General features: G+C 40.0%; 2 protein-coding genes across 5 annotated transcripts in view; one reads left to right on the top strand and one right to left on the bottom strand.

Annotated features, from left to right (window-relative positions):
• The window catches only part of TTPAL (alpha tocopherol transfer protein like), a 124,534-nt gene that overhangs the window by 82,690 nt on the left and 19,224 nt on the right, over nucleotides 1-22,620 (bottom strand). The window contains exons 7-8 of one of the 4 annotated variants that reach the window (XM_036245303.1): nucleotides 7,765-7,805; nucleotides 6,357-6,441 (exon numbers count right to left, since the gene is read on the bottom strand). The exons of the other annotated variants lie outside the window; for them this stretch is intronic. Coding sequence (XP_036101196.1) covers nucleotides 6,396-6,441; nucleotides 7,765-7,805 — 87 coding nt within the window. The 3' untranslated portion in view covers nucleotides 6,357-6,395. Of the gene's footprint in view, nucleotides 1-6,356; nucleotides 6,442-7,764; nucleotides 7,806-22,620 lie in introns of those variants that run through there. 4 annotated transcript variants of the gene reach the window in all.
• Nucleotides 580-21,399, top strand: SERINC3 (serine incorporator 3). The gene is made up of 10 exons (XM_036245299.1): nucleotides 580-727; nucleotides 5,329-5,490; nucleotides 6,079-6,272; nucleotides 7,362-7,441; nucleotides 8,106-8,243; nucleotides 11,211-11,380; nucleotides 13,679-13,769; nucleotides 15,307-15,487; nucleotides 20,059-20,286; nucleotides 20,883-21,399. Exons 1-10 carry the CDS (start codon nucleotides 689-691, stop codon nucleotides 21,019-21,021), a joined length of 1,422 nt encoding a protein of 473 aa, XP_036101192.1. The 5' UTR covers nucleotides 580-688; the 3' UTR covers nucleotides 21,022-21,399.

Here is a 22,620-nt window from a genome sequence, read left to right on the forward strand (position 1 = left end):
CATGTTTATTTCATCTACTCCAAATGATATACAGAGCCCACATTTTAGGAAACAATGCCCATTTCCCCCTGATTAACTCGACTTATCTTTCAGTTCTTAGATGAAATATAAATTCCTCAGAAAAGCCTTCCAGGTCTACGCTCCCCCCAATTAAATTGCTTTCCCCTTAGTGGGAATTAAACTTTAACTGAAATATTCCCTTATGATACTTCTTCATAGTACTCATCACAATATGTCATGGTGCATTTATTTCGCTCTCAGTCTCCTCTTAACTAGGCCATAAATTATTGTACACTTCTGTACCCCAGATCTTAACACATAATGGGATCCCAGTGAATGCAAATGAGGTGAAGAAATGAAGCCTGCACAGCTCTTGCATAGCCGGGCCGATGAGTCCCGCCTTCTCCCCCAGCTCCGGACTGGCTTAGCTCCGCCCCCTCCCTAACTTGGGATAGGTTTAGCCCCGCCTCCTCCCTCAGCGCGGCGCTGATTTAGCTTCGCCTTTTCCCTCTACCAATGACGGGTGCCTTCTGGGCAGAGGCCGAGGGCGGTGGGCGGGGCCACGCGATGACGCACGCCGCGCGTTTCCGGCTTGAAAAACCGTCGCGTTTTTGAGGAGACACCTAAGCTGAGAGTTACCACCGCAGTAGAAGCCTCCGGATCTGCCACTTCCATCACCGGCGTAACCATGGGAGCTGTGCTGGGTGTCTTCTCCCTGGCCAGCTGGGTGAGTTTCGGGTCTGGTGTCTCCGTCAGACCTTTGGTGTGGGCGAGTGGGGGCGACAGTGAGCCCCAGACCAGACCCGAAAGGGCCTCGGCTGCAGAATCCTGGGGGTTGGAGGGACCGGCCCTGAGTTGCAGAGAGTATCCGGGGGCCCAAGCCAAAATCTGCCATCGGGATCAGGCGGCTCCCTCTCCGGGTTTGTTGAACGTAGGAGGCCAGGCCGCCATTGTTTACAATTTCTGTTGCCCCGCCCCCGCGAGCCTTCCGGCTGCTGAGTTCACCAGCTGCTGGAATGGGACCAAGGAATGAGTTCCTGAGGCAGACGCTCTCTGGTACACTTCGAAGCACCTTCTTAAGGTGGCGCCACTGAATTTGGATAGCTCGAATAGTATTTTTATCCCGGAGCACGGGACTTGCCGAAGCTACAGAGTATGTGGCAGAGCTGTGATTTTAAAGGAGGCCTGTCTGCAGTGGTGGTGCAAGGGGAAGAAGGCCTTGTAGATTATTGTTCAAAATGGGAAGCCATGGTCTGAACTTTGGGACCCCGTACAAGTCGTTTATCTCGTCTCATAAGATGAGGATGATCACCCCAGCATTCCTCCCTGGGGAGTTGTGGGATACAATGAATAAATGGATTGAATCACTTTGTAGGTTGTAAACTCCACATTTTAAAACACTTTTTAGACTCTATGGAGTAGAATATGCTGAGTTCCCTCATATACTCACTTCGGAGGAACATGGTTCCTTGAAATCATTTCCGTGTTTCCTAATTCCCAACTGATTTAATTGACAGAGGACTTAATCTCAGTTCATTCCACTACCATTTCTTGGGGACTCAGTGTATTTTCTATTCTTTAAGGTTGTTGATCTTAAATAAAAAGGGCAGGTTCTTTGAGAGCAGTGGCTTTACAATTTTAAAAAATATTTTTAATTGTTTTTTTTTCTTTGACCTAAAGTAAATAAATTTTATATAGTTGAATTAATATATCCATTTAGACACAAGTTTCATGAAATAGTTCTTACCTTTATCTGCTGTACAATTTCTCTACCATATTTTTTTTTTATCCTCACCCGAGGACATTTTTCCTTTTTTTTTTTGTTCAGGTAGAGTGGGAGGGAGAGAGAGGAAGAGAGAGAGAGAGAGAAACATCGACGTGAGAGGAACATATCGAGTGGCTGCCACCCGCACAACCGACCAGGGCCGGGGACAAACTGCAACCGAGGTACGTGCCCTTAGCGGAAACCGAACCCGGGTCTCTCTGGACCGCAGGCCGACGCTCTAACCACTGAGCCAAACCAGCCAGGGCTCTCTACCATATTTTTAAAAAGTCCTGATCAGCCCTGGCCAGTTTTGCTCAGCGGTTAGAGCGTCGGCCTGCGGTCCGGAGAGACCTGGTTCGGTTCCCACTAAGGGCGCGTACCTCGGTTGCAGTTTGTCCCCAGCCCTGGATGGGTCGTGTGGGTGGCGACCACTCGATGTGCCCCTCTCACATCAATGTTTCTCTCTCTCTCTCTCCCCCTCCCTCCCTTCCTCCCTCCCACCCTGTCTGAACAAAATATCGAAAAATGTCCTGGGGTGAAGATAAAAAAAAAGAGAGAGAGTCCTGGTCAGTTGAATTTTTTTTTATCCTCACTTGACATTTTTGCATTCATCTTCAGATAGAGTGGAAGGGAGAGCGGGAGAGAGAGAGAGAGAAACATGATGTGAGAGACACATAGACTGGTTGCCACCCACACAACCTCAACCCCAACGGGGACAAACTGCACCTAAAGTACGTGTGGAACCAAACCCTGGTCTGTCTGGTCCTCAGGCAGACAATCTAATCGCTGAGCCAAAACGGCCAGAGCTGGTCAGTTGAATTTTACAGTCCACTAGCAAGTCAAACTCACTATTTGCAAAATAGATGTAGAAAAAATATAGTTAAGAAGGTCATTAATTAAGGAGTGAATTGGTCATTTGAAAGAAAGAAGTTCTTCCTGTACAAATAACACGAAACATTTTGGCTTTGATGTAAAGCTAAGATTTGAATTTATGTCATCAAAGCATTTCTGTAAATCACTTTCATATTTTATGAATCCCTTTTGTTCAATAGGAACAACAAGTTCAGTGTACCAGAGAATGGAATAAGTGAGGGGAAGAATAATAGGAAATGAAGTCAGAAAGCAGCAGGGAGCCAAATCATGGAGATACCCATTGTCCAGTCTTGTGGGCCAATTTAAGGACTTGGGCTTTTACGCCTAAGTGATATGGGGATCCATTACAGAAAAGAGGAATGATCAGATCGGATTGTGTTTTAACAAGGTTGCTGTGTGGAGTATAGATGGTAGAAAAGAATGGGTAAAGCAGTGTAGGGGAGGAAAAACTTTTCTTCACCCTCTGCTAGTAGTTAGGGACCTATGGATTAAACTGACAAAATGCACATTAGCAAATGAAAAAAGTTTATGTGTGCAACACACACACACACACACAGGAGTGCCCAGTGATGAACAACTCAAAAGAGGTGGTTAGAAAGAATATAGGACTTTTATTTCTGACTTAATAGGGGAAAAGGAGGTGAAGAAAAGGGCTTCTATGGGAAGAACAAATAAGTTGTTTATTTCTTAGGAAAGACAAATGGGCTTTTAGGAGAACAAATGGGAGATAAAGTTTGTGATAATAACTTGTTTGGGTAGATACAGAGGTCTTTTTATGTTCTTCATGGCCATAAAACTCCCTTGGAGAGAGATTATGACAGCCTCACATCCCAGAAGTTGCTGCTTTTAGTCAGGTGAGGAAAGCTCTGAGAAGGATTTTTTTCTGCCTCTGTTCTGAATCTCAAATGTTTTCATGTTAAAATAATTTTTATACTAACTCTGGATTCTGAATGGGCTGCTATAGCAGTGAAACATGAGCTATTGCATTTAATCCAGATGAGAGATGATATTATTGGCTTAGACCAACATGATAGCTAAGGATGCTATGAAAGTGGTCAGATTCTGGGTATATTCTGAGGATAGAGCTGATGTGCAGACAGACCAGATGAGGGTTTTGGAAAAAGAGAAGGTATCAAGGATGGCTTCAGGGTGTTTGGTGTAAGCAACCAGAAGAATAGAGTTGTCATTTAGAGATAGGGAAGTGACATAGCATACAGTAGGATAGGTTTGTTCCACAGATCAAATATCTTTACACAGTAGGTACTTGATTCATTTTTATGGCTAAATAATATTCTATTATGTGGATATACCACATTTAATTATCCATTCATCAGTTGATAGACATTTGGGTTGATTCTGCATTTTGACAGTTGTGAATAGTGCTACTTTGAACATTCATGTACAGGATTTTATTTGAATTCCTGTTTCAGTTCTTTTGGGTGTATATTTAGGAGTGGGATTATGGGTCACCTGGCAATTCTATGTTTAACTTTTTGAGGAATCTCCAGGTTACTCTTTAATTTTTTATCTTTATTGATTCTAGAGAGAGAGGAAGGGAGGAAAAGAGAGAAAAAAACATCAAACGGTTACCTCCTGTACTCAGCCTGACCGGGCATCAAACCTGAAACCTGGGTATGTGCCCCAACCAGGAATTGAACCTGCCACCTTTCGGTATACAGGAAGGTGCTCCATCTGAGCCACATTGGCCAGGGCTCCACATTACTCTTTTTAAATTTTCTTTCTTTATTGATTTTAGAGGGAGAGAGAGAGAAAAAAAAAAAAACATCGATGAGAGAGAGCATCGATTGGCCGTCTCCTGCATGCCCCCCACTGGGGGATTGGGTCCACAACCTGGGCATGTGCCTTGACTGGGAATTGAACCAATGACCTCTTTGTACATGGGTCGATGCTCAACCACTGAGCCACACTGGTTGGGCTCCAGGTTACTCTTTTTTTATTTCCAGGTTACTCTTGAATGGAGCTAAATGGCTCTTGCTGTCATTATTTATAAGGGTTTCCATGTAATATTGCTTTTTGCTGTAATATCGAATTTGGTAACTAGGATTCTCAGTAAATAACGGTGTAATTACGTTTGTATTTTTTTCAATATTAAGATATGTTGTTTTTAAATATAATAATGATCCCTGTGTGAATATATTTAAAACTTATTGGGCTCTTAATATGTTTTAGGTACTATGTTGAGTGCTTATTTAATAGAGTAATGTCTGAGAGAGGAAGATTCTGTTACTGAGTCTGTTTTACAGATGGAGAGAAAGGTTTGCTGAGATTAAGTGGCAGAAATAATATTGACCCCAGAACCCATGTTTGTTTTTTTTTTAATCCTCATTAGAGGATATTTTTCCATTTATCTTAAACTAGAGTGGGAGGGAGGAGGAGAGAGAAAAATCGATGTCCCGCAGGACCCCAACCAGGGCCGGGGACCGAACCACAACCGAGGTACTTGCCCTTGACCAGAATTGAACCCGCAACTCTTTCATCTGGGGGTGGATGCTCTAACTGCTGAGTCAAACTGGCCAGGGCCAGAGCCCATGTTTTTAACCACTTCCTCCCAGTTGTAATTCTCTGTTAAAACTGTCAAAGCCTGATTAGTTTTGTTTTCTGTTCTGTGCTACCTGTGTCATGAAGGAGTCCACTGAAAGGTCTCAAGTGGCCATGTATGCTTATTACAGGTTCCATGCCTTTGTGGTGGTGCATCCTGTTTGCTGTGTAGTTGCTGTCCCAACAGTAAGAATTCCACTGTGACTCGCCTCATTTATGCTTTTATTCTCTTCCTGGGCACTCTTTCATCCTGCATCATGCTAACGGAAGGAATGGAAAGTCAGTTGAAGAAGGTCAGTAGAAGTAACAGAACCCTTAATGTACTGATTATTTTTATATTTTGAAAAATTTTAGTTGAGATTAATGTTCTTATTTATTTCTTCACTCTTATGAAAGTCGATCAAGTTCATTGTTATTTGGGGTATAGTCAAGACACAGAATATGAAGGTATTAGTCCTTTTCCAGAAATAAAGGAAGTCAAAGTGAACATCTTCAGGTTCTAGTCTAACAAGTGAGAGAAAACACATTAAAAGGGTGGCCCTAAAACATTTTCTTTCCATGTATGTTTAAAATTTAAATATTTAAACTGAACTAGGCCTTTGGAAGGAGTTGAAGCATGAAAATTCATGGGAAAATGGGAGGTAACCTCATCAGTAGAAAAGCACAAAGAAGAGATCACTTCACTTTTATTTCCAAAATGCAAGTTGTTTATACTATTCAGTGACAAGATTGTAAATGAATTGGAAGACAGAGAAAAATCCCACAGGATAGTCTTACAGTTGTTGAAGTAGTCAGTTTTATAAATCCAAGTTTTCCTATGGTGGGATAGAATCTCTGTTTAAATGTGGGTGTTCCTATAACATTGAAATTACTTTTTCCAGATTCCTGGATTCTGTGAAGGGGGATTTAAAATCAAGTTGCCTGATACAAATGCAGATAAAGATTGTAATGTGCAGGTCGGTTATAAAGCTGTATATCGGATCAGCTTTGCCTTGGCCACCTTCTTCTTTGCCTTTTATCTGCTCATGTTAAAAGTAAAAACGAGTAAAGATCCCAGAGCAGCCATACACAATGGGTATGTAAGATTTATTATTAACTTGTTATATTATAGAGTGGATCCTCCTATTTAGCAGTTAATGTTGCCATTCTGATGGAAGCAGTAGAGTATGTAAATCAGTGGCCCAGATGTATGTCTGACCTATTGTACCCATGAAGTTGTTTCAGCGTCATTTTCAGTTGGAGACCTGTAGCATTGGAGGAGGTAGAGGGGATGAGAAGAGTCTTAACCTTTTTAAAAAATACCTTTTGTTTCAAGTTTCTAGATTTTTATTGAACACCTATGAACTAGTTTAAGCACTGTGCTAGGCACACCACACACATTTTTCCCTTTATATTATTAAATGGCAAGTATGTACATAACATATTTAAACAGTATATAGAAAGATAAACAGTGAATATATTTGGACCACTGATTTACATACTCTGTTGCTCCTCATTCCTGGCCCCCAGGTTTCCCTAATTCTCATTGAAGACTGAAGGGAGTTTTGTAAACTTTATAAGTAATAATCTCCTTTTTATAGATGCAATAACTGAATTTCAGAAAGGTTGTGTAAATTGCTTGAGCTCTCAGCCAGTGAGGGTTGGAGCTGAAGTTGAAACTCAGTTTTTTTCAGCTCCAAAGCTTGATTCTCTTTACCCTACCATATAGGAGTCTTTAAAGATGGTTTAAAGAACTAAAAGCCAGGTTTGGTCTTGGCTTTGCCAGTGATGAACTGTTAATTATGAGCAAGGCACTTATATCCTGTGTTGTAAAAGGATTGGGTGATAACTTTTCCCCAGATCTAATAGTTAATTGCTCTGTATTTAGCTAACATTGTTAGTTTAGAACACTTCTGAATTCTAGAAAAATTCCTGTCTTTAAGTGCTAAAAGTAGGGAAACTCTAAGGATATATGTTCTTCTTAATATGAATGATCTGTTCTCTGTGCTGTTTGTTCTTAAATTGTGTGAAGTATTGAATGAAGTAGCTCCATGTCAAATGAAATTCTAAGTCCAGTCATATTGGAAATGCTACTAAGGCTTATATTTGCATTTTAGAAATTCACTCTCTCATTAGAAGGGTGAAAATTAGCATTTCATAAATGCATTTTTTAACATTTTAATAGGTTTTGGTTCTTCAAAATTGCTGCCATTGTTGGTATCATGGTTGGATCTTTCTACATTCCTGGGGGCTATTTCACCACAGGTATGGCTCACTATTAAGATGGTTAATAATAATATATACAGACTCTACAAATGATGGAGTTAAAGCTATATTTTCATTACTGAGTTTGCAGAACTGACAGTTAAAGGAGGTGTGGTGTCTAATTATATGACTTGGTACTAATATTTATATGTTAAGGCATTCAGGTCACTTCTCAGCTGTTCTGGAACCATATGTTAATTGTTTGCCATTATTTTAATACTTTATCTGCTTACTTGGCAATACTAAGTTAATCAGAGAGCTGGTCAACATAAGGACTTGTAACTCATGTGCTCTGCCACCCCTGACTCAGCCTTCTTTCTTACCATGGCATCGAGTGATATGTGGATTTCCACTGTGGTTTTTCCTATAAAGTAAAGGAAAAGGCTTATAGTAGCATTTGAATGTCAGTTCCTAGGCTCCCCTTGGCACAAGATAGAACAAGTGTTAAAAGGTCTGAAACGCAACAGAACACTTCTCAGAGAATGCCTTTGAGTTTGGAATTGCAGTAATCTTGCTGGAGTAATTGAGTAAACTGTACTGCTGTTACAGAGACAGAATATTTCTTTACCACAGCTCTCTTATTGAATTGAAATCTTTTTAGAATGTTAGTAACATTCTGAAATGTTACTCTATGGTAAAGAATAACTGTTCTTTTGGTTTGTAGTCTGGTTTGGTATTGGCATGTTTGGGGCCTTCCTCTTCATCCTGATCCAGCTGGTGCTGTTGGTAGACTTGGCTCACTCTTTGAATGAATCATGTGTAAATCGAATGGAAGAAGGAAACCCAAGGTGCTGGTATGCTGGTAGGTATCTAAACTCATCTATGAGAGTCATACTGCATTATGCTACATTAAACAGGGTGTACAAGTAAAATCTCTATTGAATTCAAGGTCGAGCTGACTTTAAAAACTATAATTGCCCTTTGAGTTAATTCTGAATTATATGCATTACTGGGAATAGCACTGATATATACATCATTAGATTTCCCCAATTCATTTATTTTGAGATTTGGGATGCAACTACATATATTTAGATAAGGGAAAAAGTTGTGTTTAGTGACATTGTTCTGGTTTTGATTTTCTTGTTTCCCTGGACAAGGGGACTCAGACACATTCTACATATAGGGCATCTGCCAACATAGACAGAAGGAGGTAAGTAGTATTTACTGCTTTATTCAAAGTGTGACCCCACACCCCTTGTAAAATCCTTCTGGTGGGAAGAGGGTACTTATATTTTTTAGTTTGGGAACAGGATTTATAGCCTGTAATAATGGGGAGGGACTTTGAAGCCCTGTACACCTTAGGAGCAGTGGTGTCCCAGCCATACTTTAGTTTTAAAAATAATCGTTGAGATTCCTTGCCCTGACCCACCCCCACCCCCACCCCCATCCCCTGCCATTTATAAAATGATAGATACTCTGTGTCAAGAATTTGGAAACAAAAAATCACAAAAGAAAAAAATTCCCCCCTAATCTAACTCCTCAATAATTATTTCTCATTCTCGACATATTAGTCTGTATCCGTCTAGTCTTTTTTCTGTGTGTACATATGTATCTTCTATGTATGCAGAAAGTCACTGAAAAATATGTAATATGTTTATGTCTTACTTTTTAAATGTATAATACAAATAGTTTATAGTTTGGCCTTTTTTTAAAACTTAGAAATAGCTTGTGAATATGTTTGGCTGCAGTATAGCAATAAATACCTAATAACATATCTTGGAGTACATTTCTGATTATTTATTTCCTTAGAATAAATTCGCAGAAGTAGAAGAGTCAAAGGGTATGGATATTTTATGTGCTTTTAATACATGTTATCAAATTATCCAGTTGTTTTTTTTTCATCTTATTTATTAGGGTGCTTCTTTTTAAATTGAAAAAGAAAAAAATTGTGCCATTTTGACTGTAAACACAAATGATACTATATTTTTTCAAATGTTTTTATTTTTAAATTTTTATTAAAATATGTTTTCATTGATTTTTTTGGAAAGAGAGATAAAAACATTGGTGTGAGAGAGGTACATCGATTGGCTGCCTTCTGCACGCCCCTGCTGGGGATGGAGCCCATAACGCCGGGCATATGCTCTGACTGGGAATCCAACTGGGACTTCTCAGGCCATGGGGTGACGCTCAATCCACTGAGCCACACTGGCTGGGCACAAATGATAGAATTTTATAAAGACTAAAACATGCAACTCTACCAACCTGCAACAACTCACTTACCTCTCCAGATGTAATCACTATTACTGTACCTTTATGTATTTGTGCACATCCACGTTTTTTTTATTTAAATCTAAATACTGTTCCATGACTTGCTCTTTCACTTATTGTATGATGAGCATCCTTTTCTATCAGTGAACATAGGCGTGTCTTATTCACTAAAGAGTTGCATGATATTCCCATCTGTACAATTCCTTGATATTCCATGGCATGGTATACCATGATTCATTTAACCATTGCCATGTTATTGGTCACTTAATTTGTTCCTAATGTCTGTTTATTGCAGAAAAATATTTTAAAAATTGTCATTATGGATGGGGAATCCTGAAACTCCTTCTTTCTAATAAAAATTTATTTATTTATTTACTTATTTATGTATTTCCTATTCATTTCTATTTTGTATAATTCATTTTGGATCATTCCAATTCTAGAAAAATTTAATAATAGATTATAGATTTGTCATATTTTGGAATAACTAAAGGAGAAATCTTGTATATTCAGATGGAAAAACTTTTTTTTTTTTTTTTATCCTCACCTGAGGACATTTTTCCATTTTTTGTGTAGGTAGAGTGGGAGGGAGAGAGAGGAACAGAGAGAGAGAGAAACATCGATGTGAAAGGAACACATCAAGTGGCTGCCACCCGCACAACCGACCAGGGCCGGGGACAAACTGCAACTGAGGTACGCGCCCTTAGCGGGAACTGAACCCGAGTCTCTCAGGACCGCAGGCCGACGCTCTAACCACTGAGCCAAACCGGCCAGGGCCAGATGGAAAAACTTTAATTAAACTGTGCTAGTAAACTTAATGTACATCATTATTTTATAGTAATATCATATACATCACTTAAACATGCAAAATCCATTGAGATTGAGATAAGTAGGAACTAGTTTTTTCAAATAAGTTTGTGCTTTGAATTAAATACAGTTGATGTGATACGCTGTATACTATTTCATGTTTTCTATTTCTCAGAGTTACACAGCTAATTGTTTATTATTCAGAAAGGAATATTACTTTAGATATTTGAAAGTAGCAAATGACCAATTTCCCACAATGATGTGGTCTTGTTGTAATAGGAAACGGGTTTATGTAGCCAGCAGCTATAGAGGAAAAACTGCCATAAAAGATGCCTTTCTGTTGTCTACTGCTAACACTATCCCTGGTACTCAGCTTGCTGTGAACTGGGCCATTTTGAGGGCCAAGAAGTCTTAAAGGTTCCTAAGAAAAGCTTATAATGAACAATATTTAGCATATAGTTAGAATTTTCTCTGGCTAGAATTAGATATCTGGCTTTTCAACCCATGAAATCAAGTTAGTAATCCAGGAAGTGAATTCAGTTGTTTGGTGGATTTTGTAATTTAACCTTGAGCCAGTTCTCAGTCTGAAACTTCAACCTTGGGGCTTCTGTCATTTCATTCTGGTGGTAAATTAGTAACCACCAGAAAAAAAATAATGTCTATTTTCATATGGGGTGTAGAAGAAAATTGTTCTTCATTATAAAAGTTTGTTAGAATTGTGGGTATTTATATTGGTTTCCCTTTTTTTTAATTTTAGTTTTACTATCTGTCACAAGTGTCCTGTATACCCTTTCAATCATCTTTGTCGGTTTGCTTTATGCATACTACACCAGACCAGATGGCTGCACAGAAAACAAGTTCTTCATCAGTATTAATCTGATCCTTTGTGTTGTGGTTTCTATTATATCAATCCATCCAAAAATTCAGGTATGGTGGTTTTTTGCTTCTTCCTGTGAGATATTCAATTAATGCTAAACTTGAAACTTAGGTAACTTTTTATATGAATTTATGTCTAAGTTTTACCCTACTTAAACATTTCTCCATGTTATGATGAATTCTATAATTATAGTTTAGTGTATAAAACATGCCATTGAGCCCAGCCAGTGTGGCTCAGTGGATTGAGTGTCGTCCCAAGGACTGAAAGGTCCCGGTTCCATTCCCCATCAGGGTACATGGCTGGGTTTCAGGCTTGACCCCCAGTAGGGGGCCTGCAGGAGGTAGACAATTGAAGTTTCTCTCTCACGTGGATGTTTCTATCTCTCTCTCCCTTCTTCTCTCTCTGAAAATAATAAAAACGTATTAAACAAAACAAAACAAAAGTTCCATTGAGTTGCCAGTATTATAATTAAATGAATAATTTCCCTATCATTTAAAAAAGCCTAGGTAACTTGAAAATTTATAATTTTTTTTTTATCCTCACCCAAGGACATTTTTTCCATTTTTTGTTCAGACAGAGCGGGAGGGAGAGAGAGAAACATTGACATGAAAGGGACACATCGAGTGGTTGCCACCCGCACGACCCAACCAGGGCCAGGGACATTTTAGGAGAATTAAACTAGAAAAAAGGAATTGATTTTTACTGATTTTTTTTTTTTATCCTCACCTGAGGACATTTTTTGTTCAGATAGAGTGGGAGGGAGAGAGAGGAAGAGAGAGAGAGAGAAACATCGACGTGAAGGGACACATCGAGTGGCTGCCACCCGCACGACCAACCAGGGCCAGGGACAAACTGCAACCGAGGTACGTGCCCTTAGCGGGAACTGAACCCGGGTCTCTCGGGACCGCAGGCCGATGCTCTAACCGCTGAGCCAAACCGGCCAGGGCAAGGAATTGATTTTTAATACTTAAAAACAAAACTCGTGCTCCTGAGTTTCATCACTTAAATACCATGTTTTTTTAACCCTCAAGGATATTTTTCCATTGATTTTTAGATAGAGTGAGAGGGAGAGAGAAACATTGATGTGAGAAAGACACATTGTTTTTCTCCCACGTGACCCCGACCGGGGCCAAGGATTGAACCTGCAACCGAGTTACATGCCCTTGACCAGGAATCAAACCTACAGCTCTTTAGTCTGTAGTCCGACGCTTCAACCGCTGAGCCAAACCAACCAGGGCTAAATACCATACTTTTAAAAATTCATGGAGTCTAATATATGAAATATGAAAACTAGACATCATCTCTCCTTTTTAATTTTTTTTTTTTTTTTTTATCCTCACCCGAGGACATTTTTCGATATTTTGTTCAGATAGAGTGAGAGGGAGAGAGAGAGAGAGAAACATCGACGTGAAAGCGACACATCGAGTGGTTGCCACCCACACGACCCAACCAGGGCTGGGGACAAACTGCAACCAAGGTACGTGCCCTTAGCGGGAACCAAACCCGGGTCTCTCCGGACCGCAGGCCGACGCTCTAACTTCTGAGCCAAACTGGCCAGGGCAATTTTTTTTTTTTATTGAGTTTAGAGAGAGAGGAAGGGAGAGGGGGAGAGATAGAAACATCAATGAGAGAACATTGATTGGCTGCCTCCTGCATGCCCCCCACTGGGGATCAGGCCCACAACCTGGGCGTGTGCCCTGACCGGGAATCGAACTGTCAACCTCTTGGTGCGTGGATCGATGCTCAACCACTGAGCCACTCCAGCTGGGCTCACCTATTATTCTTTTTTTTTTTTTTAAATGTATTTATTGATTTTTTAGAGAAAGAGAGAAACATTGATGTAAGAGAAACATTGATTGGCTGCCTCCTGCACTCCTACTGGGGATCGAGCCCATAACCCCAGACATATGTCCTGACCTGGAATTGAATCAGGACCTCTCAGTCCATGGAACAACGCTCAATCCACTGAGCCACACTGGCCGGACATCACCTCTCCTTTTAAAAATGAGAAAGTAAAGCTCGAGAGATGATGGGCCACCCATGTAGTTAGAGGCAACGCTGAGGTTAGATCCCACTACACTGCGACTAATAAATCGAAGGCTCTGTGTGATAAACAGGAATTTCCAGGATTATGAAATGCCTTGAGAACTAAGAGCACATGCTTCCTCTTTCTTGGTTCTTTTTCAAGCTAACTCAAACTGAAAGGTTACTTGTCATCTTTTGGCTGTCGAGCAGAATCAGAATGTTCTTGCTTAATAACAATTCAGTGGGTCCCAGGGAAGTACACCAGGTTTTAGAAAGTCAGCCCTTGCAATTCCTATGACATTGTTTTCTTTTTTATTCCATAGGAACACCACCCTCGTTCTGGCCTCCTGCAGTCCTCTATCATCACTATCTACACCATATACCTTACATGGTCGGCCCTGACCAATGAGCCTGGTAAGGGAATGGCAACAGCCCATATTTATTTGATGAAAAAAAAGTAGGAAATTACTCCTTTGGTGGAGTAAAAACTAGAGCTACAGCAGATGTCAAACAAGTGAACAAACAAAAAACTTGACTGAAATGAGTAATGTTCATTATTTGCAGATATTTACCTTTCAAGTTTTATTCTGTATGTCTGTTCATATTTGACAGTGTAAGGGACCACAGTCCTTTATGTTAGTCTAGGCCAGTGATTTTCAGCCTTTATCATGTCATGGCACGCATAAACTAATTACTAAAATTCTGCAGCACACCAAAAAATATATTTTCTGTTATCTTACCAAAAAAAGTATATAATTTTGATTCATTCATATTGTATGGCTATTGTTATGTTGGCTGCTGCTGTTTTTTTTTTTTTTTAATTTAATTTTTATTTATATATTTATTTATTGATACTAGAGGGGGGGGGAGGGAGAGGGAAAGAGAGATAGAGACATTGATGAGAGAGAACATTGATTGGCTGCCTCCTTCATATCCCCCACTGGGGATCAGGCCCACAACCTGGGCACGGGAATCAAACCAGCGACCTCTTGGTGCATGGGTCGATGCTCAACCACTAAGCCACAACAGCCAGGTGGCTGTTGTTATTTATTTATTTATTTACTTATTTAGAGAGAAGGAGGGAGAGAGAGAGGGAAACATCAATGAGAGAGAACATCAATTGGCCGCCTCCTGCATACCCCTCATTGGGAATTGGCCCACAACCTGGGCATGTGCCCTGACCAGGAATCGAACCGGTGACCTCTTGGTGCATGGGTTAGTGCTCAACCACTGAGCCATACCAGGTTGTTGTCATTTTTTTATTTGACAATCTAAGGGAAAAAAAGGTCAGTGCCCCTGACCTAACAGTTAGATACGGCATGTTTTAAAAATTCTTGCAGTACACCAGTTGAAAATTGCTGCTCTAGGCTTTTCCCTAGACTAAGTCAAACTAGTTAAGAGCTAGACAAGGCAACATTGATTTGGCCCTTCATAGAATTGTTTTAAGTGAATTTTACTTTGGTGTTACAGGCTCTAGAAGAAATAGCTGTAGGAAATCTCCTTTTGTAGTTATTATAGGACTGTTTCTCAATAGGGTATACTATGGATTCCTTTGAAAGGAAAATAATTACTGCAGATCCTCTAATGATGACTCAACTTACTTTTATTATATTCCTATGTAAGTTTGTAACAACAAAATTAGGGATAAACTCCTTGCGTCAAAGCCTTTGCATAATTGTAGAACCAAAAAGATTTATCAGTTAAACTTCAAAACCAGTAAAATCAAGCTTGATAGTTGTGACTTCTGACAAATTAATGTTTCTTTTTTTGTAAATCTAAGCCACTGATTGCAACACAAATAAATTACTGACTGCTAAGATTCAGTTTCTTTTAAATATAGCATTCCCACATTTTATGTTATGATTGACTGTATAGTAACTGCACCCGTCATATCCTTTCTTGGAACAAGATGAGTTATAACTAAGGATAATAAAATGTTTCCCATTTTCAGATCATTCCTGCAACCCAAGCCTGTGGAGCATCATTACACACCTGACTGCACCAACCTTGGCTCCTGCCAATTCAACTGCTGTGGTCCCTACCTCTGCTCCACCATCACAGGGTGGGCACATTCTGGAGAGTGGAAACTTCATTGGGCTGTTACTCTTTGTTCTCTGCCTTTTGTATTCTAGGTAAGTTCAAAACTACTTAGAACGAGATTCTCATGAATCTTGTGATTCATGAGAGTGAAGCAGCTATTTTGCTTTCAAAGAGCAGTGTGAGGAATTTTTAAAAACAGCCAAATTCTTCTTTATTAAAAGCCCTTGACTTCCCTCAGTTACCCATTTCTTAAAGTTCATTAAATTCATCAAAGAATTCCTCCCAACCTTACAAAGGATACCGTCTTATTTGTGTAGGAGGAAAAAGTCCACACCTGACCCTAGATCAATTAGAATAGTGACTCTGAAAATAGGTTGGCTTATTTGTTTTTTAAATGTATTTCCTGGTTATTCTAAATAATTATACACATCTAATGTTAAAGACTCTAGTAAATCCAAGAATCCAGATACAACCTATAGTAGCAGTTTGCACTTATCTTCCCACTCATTTTATGATATTTTCTGTGTAATAGTTTATATTACTTTAATTATTTCTAAATATATAATAATAAAAGTAAGTAAGGGTATATTTATATAAACTAATAATATAAGTGAGAAAAGCATAAAGTAGGAAATGAAAGTATCCTCCCTTGAGATATACCTCTTCCATGGTTAACATATGGTACATATTATTTCAGGCTTTTTTCCTTTGCTTATTCTTACTATCAACCTACCTGTATCTGTATAATTATTTTTATTTTATATAAGTGTAAATACACAATTTTTAAAATTCTTTCCCAAGGATATGTTTACTGATTTTAGAGAGAGAAGAAGGGGGTAGGAGAGAGAGAGAGAGAGAGAGAAACATCAATGTGAGAGAGAAGCAGGGATCGAACATACAACCTAGGTATATGTGCCCTGACCAGGAGTCGAACCTGCAGCCTTTTTGTTGTATAAGACAACTCAATCACCTGCCTGCATAAATACACAATTTTATGTATATTACTTGATATATAACTTTTTAAAATAAATTAGGAGCATGCTATATAAGTACATATGCTGTTCTGAAATATGAATTTATCTGGCATAAGAATAATGTCATCTGGACAGCTTTCCATAACATTATGTGTAGATTTACCTTTTTTTTTTAATTGTTGCTTAAAATAGGGGTTGGCAAACTACAGACAGCCCTGGGCTATCTGCCTATTATAAGTAGTTTTTGGAACACAGCTATGATCATTTGTTTTCTTTTATTTTCTTTTCTTTTCTTTTATTTATTTATTTATTTATTTATTTTTTTATCCTCACCCGAGGACATTTTTCCATTTTTTGTTCAGGTAGAGTGGGAGGGAGAGAGAGGAACAGAGAGAGAGAGAGAAACATCGATGTGAAAGGAACACATCGAGTGGCTGCCACCCGCACAACCGACCGGGGACAAACTGCAACCGAGGTACATGCCCTTAGCGGAAACCGAACCCGGGTCTCTCAGGACCGCAGGCCGACGCTCTAACCGCTGTATGCTCATTTGTTTTCATATTCTCTATGACTATTTTTGTTTGTTTTGCTTTTGGCCTAGCTGTTTTGTTTTTTTTTTGAGCTATAATTCACATACCACAAAATCACCCTTTAAAAAATGTACAGTTCAGTTCGGCCAGTGTGACTCAGTGGATGAACATTGACCCATGCACCATGAGGTCGCTGGTTCGATTCCTGGTCAGGGCACATGCCCAGGTTGTGGGCCCCAACCCCAGTGCGGGGCATGCAGGAGGCGGGCAGTCAGTGTTCTCTCTCATCAGTGTTTCTGTCTCTCTCTCCCTCTCACTTCCTCTCTCTCTAAAGTTAATAAAGAAAAAAAGAATTAAAAAACCATATTAAAAAAAAATGTACAGTTCACAAGTACCTCTTCTATTCTTAGAATATACCACTCTCCCCCCTCCCAGCTAACTTACTCATTCTTTAATTCTCTGGAAATCCTTCCCTGGTATAATCCCATCACTGGGATTTTTAGTATATTCACAGAGTTCTGTAACCATCACCGCAATCAGTTTTACCATTTTATTTACCCAGAAAGAAAACCCATACTCGTTAGCAGTCACTCCGCATTCCCCCTACCCTCCATCCCCTGGCAGACAGTAATCTCTTTTCTGTTTCTAGATTTGCTTATTCAGACATTTCATATACATGGAATCATATACTATATGGTCTTTTGTGACTGGCTTCTTTCATTTAGCATAATGTTTTCAAGGTTCATCCATGTTGTAGCATATGTCAGTATTTAATTCCTTTCTGTTGTTGGAAATAATATTCTGTTGTGTGGATACACTACATTTCATTTATCTATTCATCATTTGATAGATATTTGGATGTTTCCACTGTGGGGTTATCATGAAAAATGCTGTACAAGTTTTTTGTGTGGGTGTAAGTTTTCAGTTCTCTTGGGTATATACCTGTGAGAAGAATTGCTGGATTATATGGTACCTCTATGTTTACCTTCTTGAGAAACTGCCAAAGCATTTTCCAAAGTGGCTACATCATGTTACAATCCCACTGTCAATGTTATGAGGGTTCTAATTTCATTACCTAACAATTCTAGAGGATGTGAAGCAGCATTTCGTTTTGTTTTGTTTTGAATCCTCAGCTGAGGATATTTTTTCATTGATTCTTTCAGATAGAGTGGGAGGTAGGGAGGGAGAGAGACAGAGATGAGAGAGAGAGAAAGAGAGAAACATCGATGCAAGAGAGACACGTCAATTGGTTGGTTGCTTCCCATATGACCCTGACCAGGGTCAGGGATCAAACCTGAAACCAAGGTATGTGCCCTTGACCCGGAATCGAACCCAAGAATTTTTGGTTCATGGACCGATGCACTAACCACTGAGCAAAACTGGCCAGGGCTTATTTTGGTTTTGATTTACATTTCCCTAATGTGACTGTTAAACATTTTTTATATGTGCTTATTGGCCTTTTTTTTTTAATCTTTCTTGAAGAAATGTCTATTTAATCCTTTTGCCTGTTTTTAAATCGGATTTGTTTTTATTGTTTTTGTATATGTTTGGAGGTATGGGCCCAACTTCATTGTGTTGTATGTGGATATCCAGTTGTCCCAGCACTATTTGTTGAAAAGACTACTCTTTCCCTGTTGACTTCTCCTGGCATCTTTGTAGAAAATCAGTTGGCCATAAATGTAATGATTTCTTTCTTGACTCATAATTCTGTTTCATTGATATGTCTATTCTTACGCCAATACCACTTTTTCTATTACTGTTGCTTTGTAGTAAGTTTTGTGCCCCGACTGGGAATCGAACCGGTGACCTCTTAGTACATGGGTTGACATTCATCCATTGAGCCACTTCGGCTGAGCTGTCTTGTTCTTGATTCTAGGAGAAAAGCTTTTAGTCTTTCAATATTTAGTATGATTTTAGCACTGGGTTTTTCATAAATGACCTTTATTATTTTGAGGAAGTTTTCCTCTATTCCTAGTTGGAGTGTTTTTGTCATTTTGAAAGGTATTAGATTTCTTCAAATGCATTTTTGTGTTTTTGTTTTTTTATACTCACCCAATGACATTTTTGCACTTATCTTCAGATAGAGTGGGAGGGAAAGAGGTAGGAAAAGAGAGAGAAACATCCATGTGCAAGAGACCTATCGAGTGGTTGCCGCCCACACGACCCCAACAGGGCCAGGGCCAAACTGCATCCGAGACATGTGCCTTTAGCAGGAACCGAACTCGGGACTCTCTAGTCCATGGGCCAACACTTTAACCGCTGAGCCAAACCTGCCAGCGCTCAAATGCGTTTTTTAATGTTTCTTGAGGTGATCGTGTGGTTTTTGTCCTTTATTTGTATGTATTTTGTTATTGAGTCACTTAACAAACTAGTGAGCATCTATTATATAAGTGAGAACAAGTATAGATAACTAAAGTCATTGTTGCTAGGGAGTTCTTTGAATAGCAAGAAAGACAGGAATAATAAGTACTATGGCAGAGGGAAGCATAAAGAGCTGTGGGAATTTAATCCAGCCCAGTGATTGGATTATATCAGGGAAGGATTCCCAGAAAATATGGCAGAGAATTAAAGAATGAGTAAGTTAGCTGGGAGAGGGGAGGGTGGTACATTCTAAGAATAGAAGAGGTACTTGTGAAGTCATGGAAGTAGACATTGAGAGTTTAGTGTGTTTTGGGAAACTCCTAAGCAGTTAAATAAACTATCAAGTAGTAACTGATAAGAGTATTCTAGCCCTGGCCGGTTTGGCTCAGCGGTTAGAGCTTCGGCCTGCGGTCCAGAGAAACCCGGGTTTGGTTCCCACTAAGGGCACGTACCTCGGTTGCAGTTTGTCCCCGGCCCTGGTTGGGTCGTGCGGGTGGCAACCACTTGATGTGTCTCTTTCACGTCGATGCTTCTCTCTCTCTCTCTCTCTCTCTCTCTCCCTCCTACTCTATCTGAACAAAATATGGAAAAATGTCCTCGGGTGAGGGGAAAAAAAAAGAGTACTCTGTCTTGTGATGGCACGTAACAGTTCAGAACTTGAAGTAGGGCCCTTCAGAACTTGAAGTCAGGCCCCAAAGTAGGAGCAGTTCAGAAGTAACCTTCATGTATATAGGCCAGCGGCAACAGTTCATCTTCATGGCCCATTTCTGATTTGTTTTCCTTGGGATCATTTTCTAGCATCCGCACTTCCACAAATAGCCAAGTAAGTAAGCTGACCCTGTCAGGAAGTGAAAGTGTGATCCTCCGTGATACACCTACCAGTGGTGCCGGTGATGAAGAAGATGGACAGCCTCGGCGGGCTTTGGACAATGAGAAAGAGGGAGTTCAGTACAGCTACTCTATGTTCCACTTGATGCTGTGCCTGGCTTCTTTGTACATCATGATGACCGTGACCGGCTGGTACAGGTAGGAGGCACACACAACACAGATGGAAGACCACTTAGCCCCATTGGGCTGACTGTAAAATCTCCATCCATTTTCCTGAAATACTTTTGATTTTTTTCTCCTCTTGGATGTAAAATTCAGTTGGATTATTACAGTGCAGATTATGGGGAGCTCTTCCAAACTTGACTGCTTGAGAGAGAAGAAAATCATGACATAAAGCGATTTGACCCGCCTTTGTTCTCTAATTTTCCTATGTGTCTAGGGAGGGCCACATAGAGTATTCTGATCAAAGTAATGATTGGTAAGGAAGGAAAGTTTCAGGGAGGCCATTTCAGTCTAGACTTTCACTGGTATCTAGAGCAGCCAGATGTTCTGAAGAACTTTGCCTAAAGATTAGAGTAGTGGGGGTTCTCCATGCTGGCAAGAAGATAAAAGCTGTTTTAGAGGTTGAGTTCCCAGCTCATAAAATCTAAAAATAGCAGTGTCCTCAAGTCCTTTCTAGAACCTTACTGGGGAGTACTGTTAGCCAAGTCTCCCTGGAGAATTTTCTGGCTTTGGCTGGGGGCTGCTCGATGCTGGTGTCAGGCTCCTTTCCTGACTCTCTTCTGTGTTCTTAGCCCTGATGCAGAGTTCCAGAATGTGACCAGCAAGTGGCCAGCTGTGTGGGTCAAGGTGAGCTCCAGCTGGGTCTGCCTCCTCCTCTACGTCTGGACCCTTGTGGCTCCAGTTGTCCTCACCAATCGAGACTTCAGCTGAACCTCTGAGTGCCAGGGACACCACTGAAATTCATGAAGGTTTCCTTTGCTGAAAGCCCTTTTACTGTCGCTTCAACTAAAATAATAAGTGAATGCTTTGCATATTGGACTGTATCCAGGTTTATATCTGAAGGCAAGATTGAATTATGATTGATGCAGTATCTGAACTTTTCATTTACATGTACATTATGTTTATTTTTAACGATATAGTGCAAAGGGAAAATTTTTACATTGTAAAGTGAACAACAGCTGTGCTGTGAAGAGAGTTCTTTATTAAGACCTGTAGGTTCCTACAACTTTGATTTAAAATGTAAGATAGAAAAATACTGGATATTTGAGGCCATCGTTAATATATTTCTATTGCAGTATCCTTAAAGAGTAGGAAAAAGAGTAGTAATGTATTCTATGACAGTTTTCCTCTGTGAAAGTCTTTATTTGTGTGAAACGAGCACTCTTAAACTCTTAAGAGGTGTAGCATCACAGTACTTGGGTGAAGGAGTATGTGTGTGGTCCTTCCCCAGAAGAGGGGTTGCTGATAGGGCTGCTGCTTCTGCATCTTGAGATTTTTCTTTGTTTTATACTATTGATGCTGCTTGATTCAATTCTGTGGCTTTGCCAGAATACTCATTTCAATAAATGGTTTGTAGGTTTGGTTAAAATGAAGATTCACTTGGAAAAAACAACTTTCAGTCCATGTAATTATTTTGTTTTGAGTATGTAAAAGTAAAATGCATGTAAGTTTATTATATTTGCACTATAAGATATTTGATTAAAATAGACTTATGCTTTTAAGGCCCTTTCTTTAACAGCTTTTATAAATTAGCAGCCATTCTATATTTTTTGAGACTTATGTGGGCAGTCAGATTTATCAGGCATCTAGCAGAATGCCTCTTTTCCTTCTAAAACCTCAGGGCTGGTGAGTAAAGTCTTGAACTCATTCAAAAATTGTCCTAATAAATATCTTCTCTGGGTAAGACACTTGGGCAGATGAGAGGCAGGGGCAGGACCTGTCAGGAACCCTCCAGGAAAAGGCAGCACACGAGGGATAGAAGTTTGTTCTTTCAACAAAGATCTACTCTTTGTTCTTTACCAGCACGTCAGGTTCTCAGAGACAACTTTTTTTTTTTTTAATCCTGACCTGGGACCATTTTCCCACTTTTTTGTTCAGGTAGAGTGGGAGGGAAAGAGAGAGAGAGAAACATCAACGTGAAAGGGACACATCGAGTGGCTGCCACCCGCACAACCCAACCAGGGCCGGGGACAAACTGCAACCGAGGTACGTGCCCTTAGTGGAAACTGAACCAGGTCTCTCCGGACCACAGGCCGACGCTCTAACCGCTGAGCCCAACCGGCCAGGGCTAGGAGACACCTTTAAGAGCAGCAGACCCCGGCTCTACCGACTTGGACTTACAGTTTCAAGGAGGGTGAAAATGAGCTGACAAGTGGTACAATGTGGTATAATTAGTGCTGTGACTTAGGAACTGCAGGGAACTCAAAGAAGAAGTGCTGGGGTCAGGGGGGTGTCATGGTAGGCTTCCTGGAGAAAGTGATGTCTAAGCCAAGAATTGTTAGGAGTTAGCCAAGAAACAGGGAAGTGGGA

Source organism: Molossus molossus, unplaced genomic scaffold (genome assembly GCF_014108415.1).
Source record: "Molossus molossus isolate mMolMol1 unplaced genomic scaffold, mMolMol1.p scaffold_m16_p_6, whole genome shotgun sequence".
Lineage (NCBI taxonomy): Eukaryota > Metazoa > Chordata > Mammalia > Chiroptera > Molossidae > Molossus > Molossus molossus.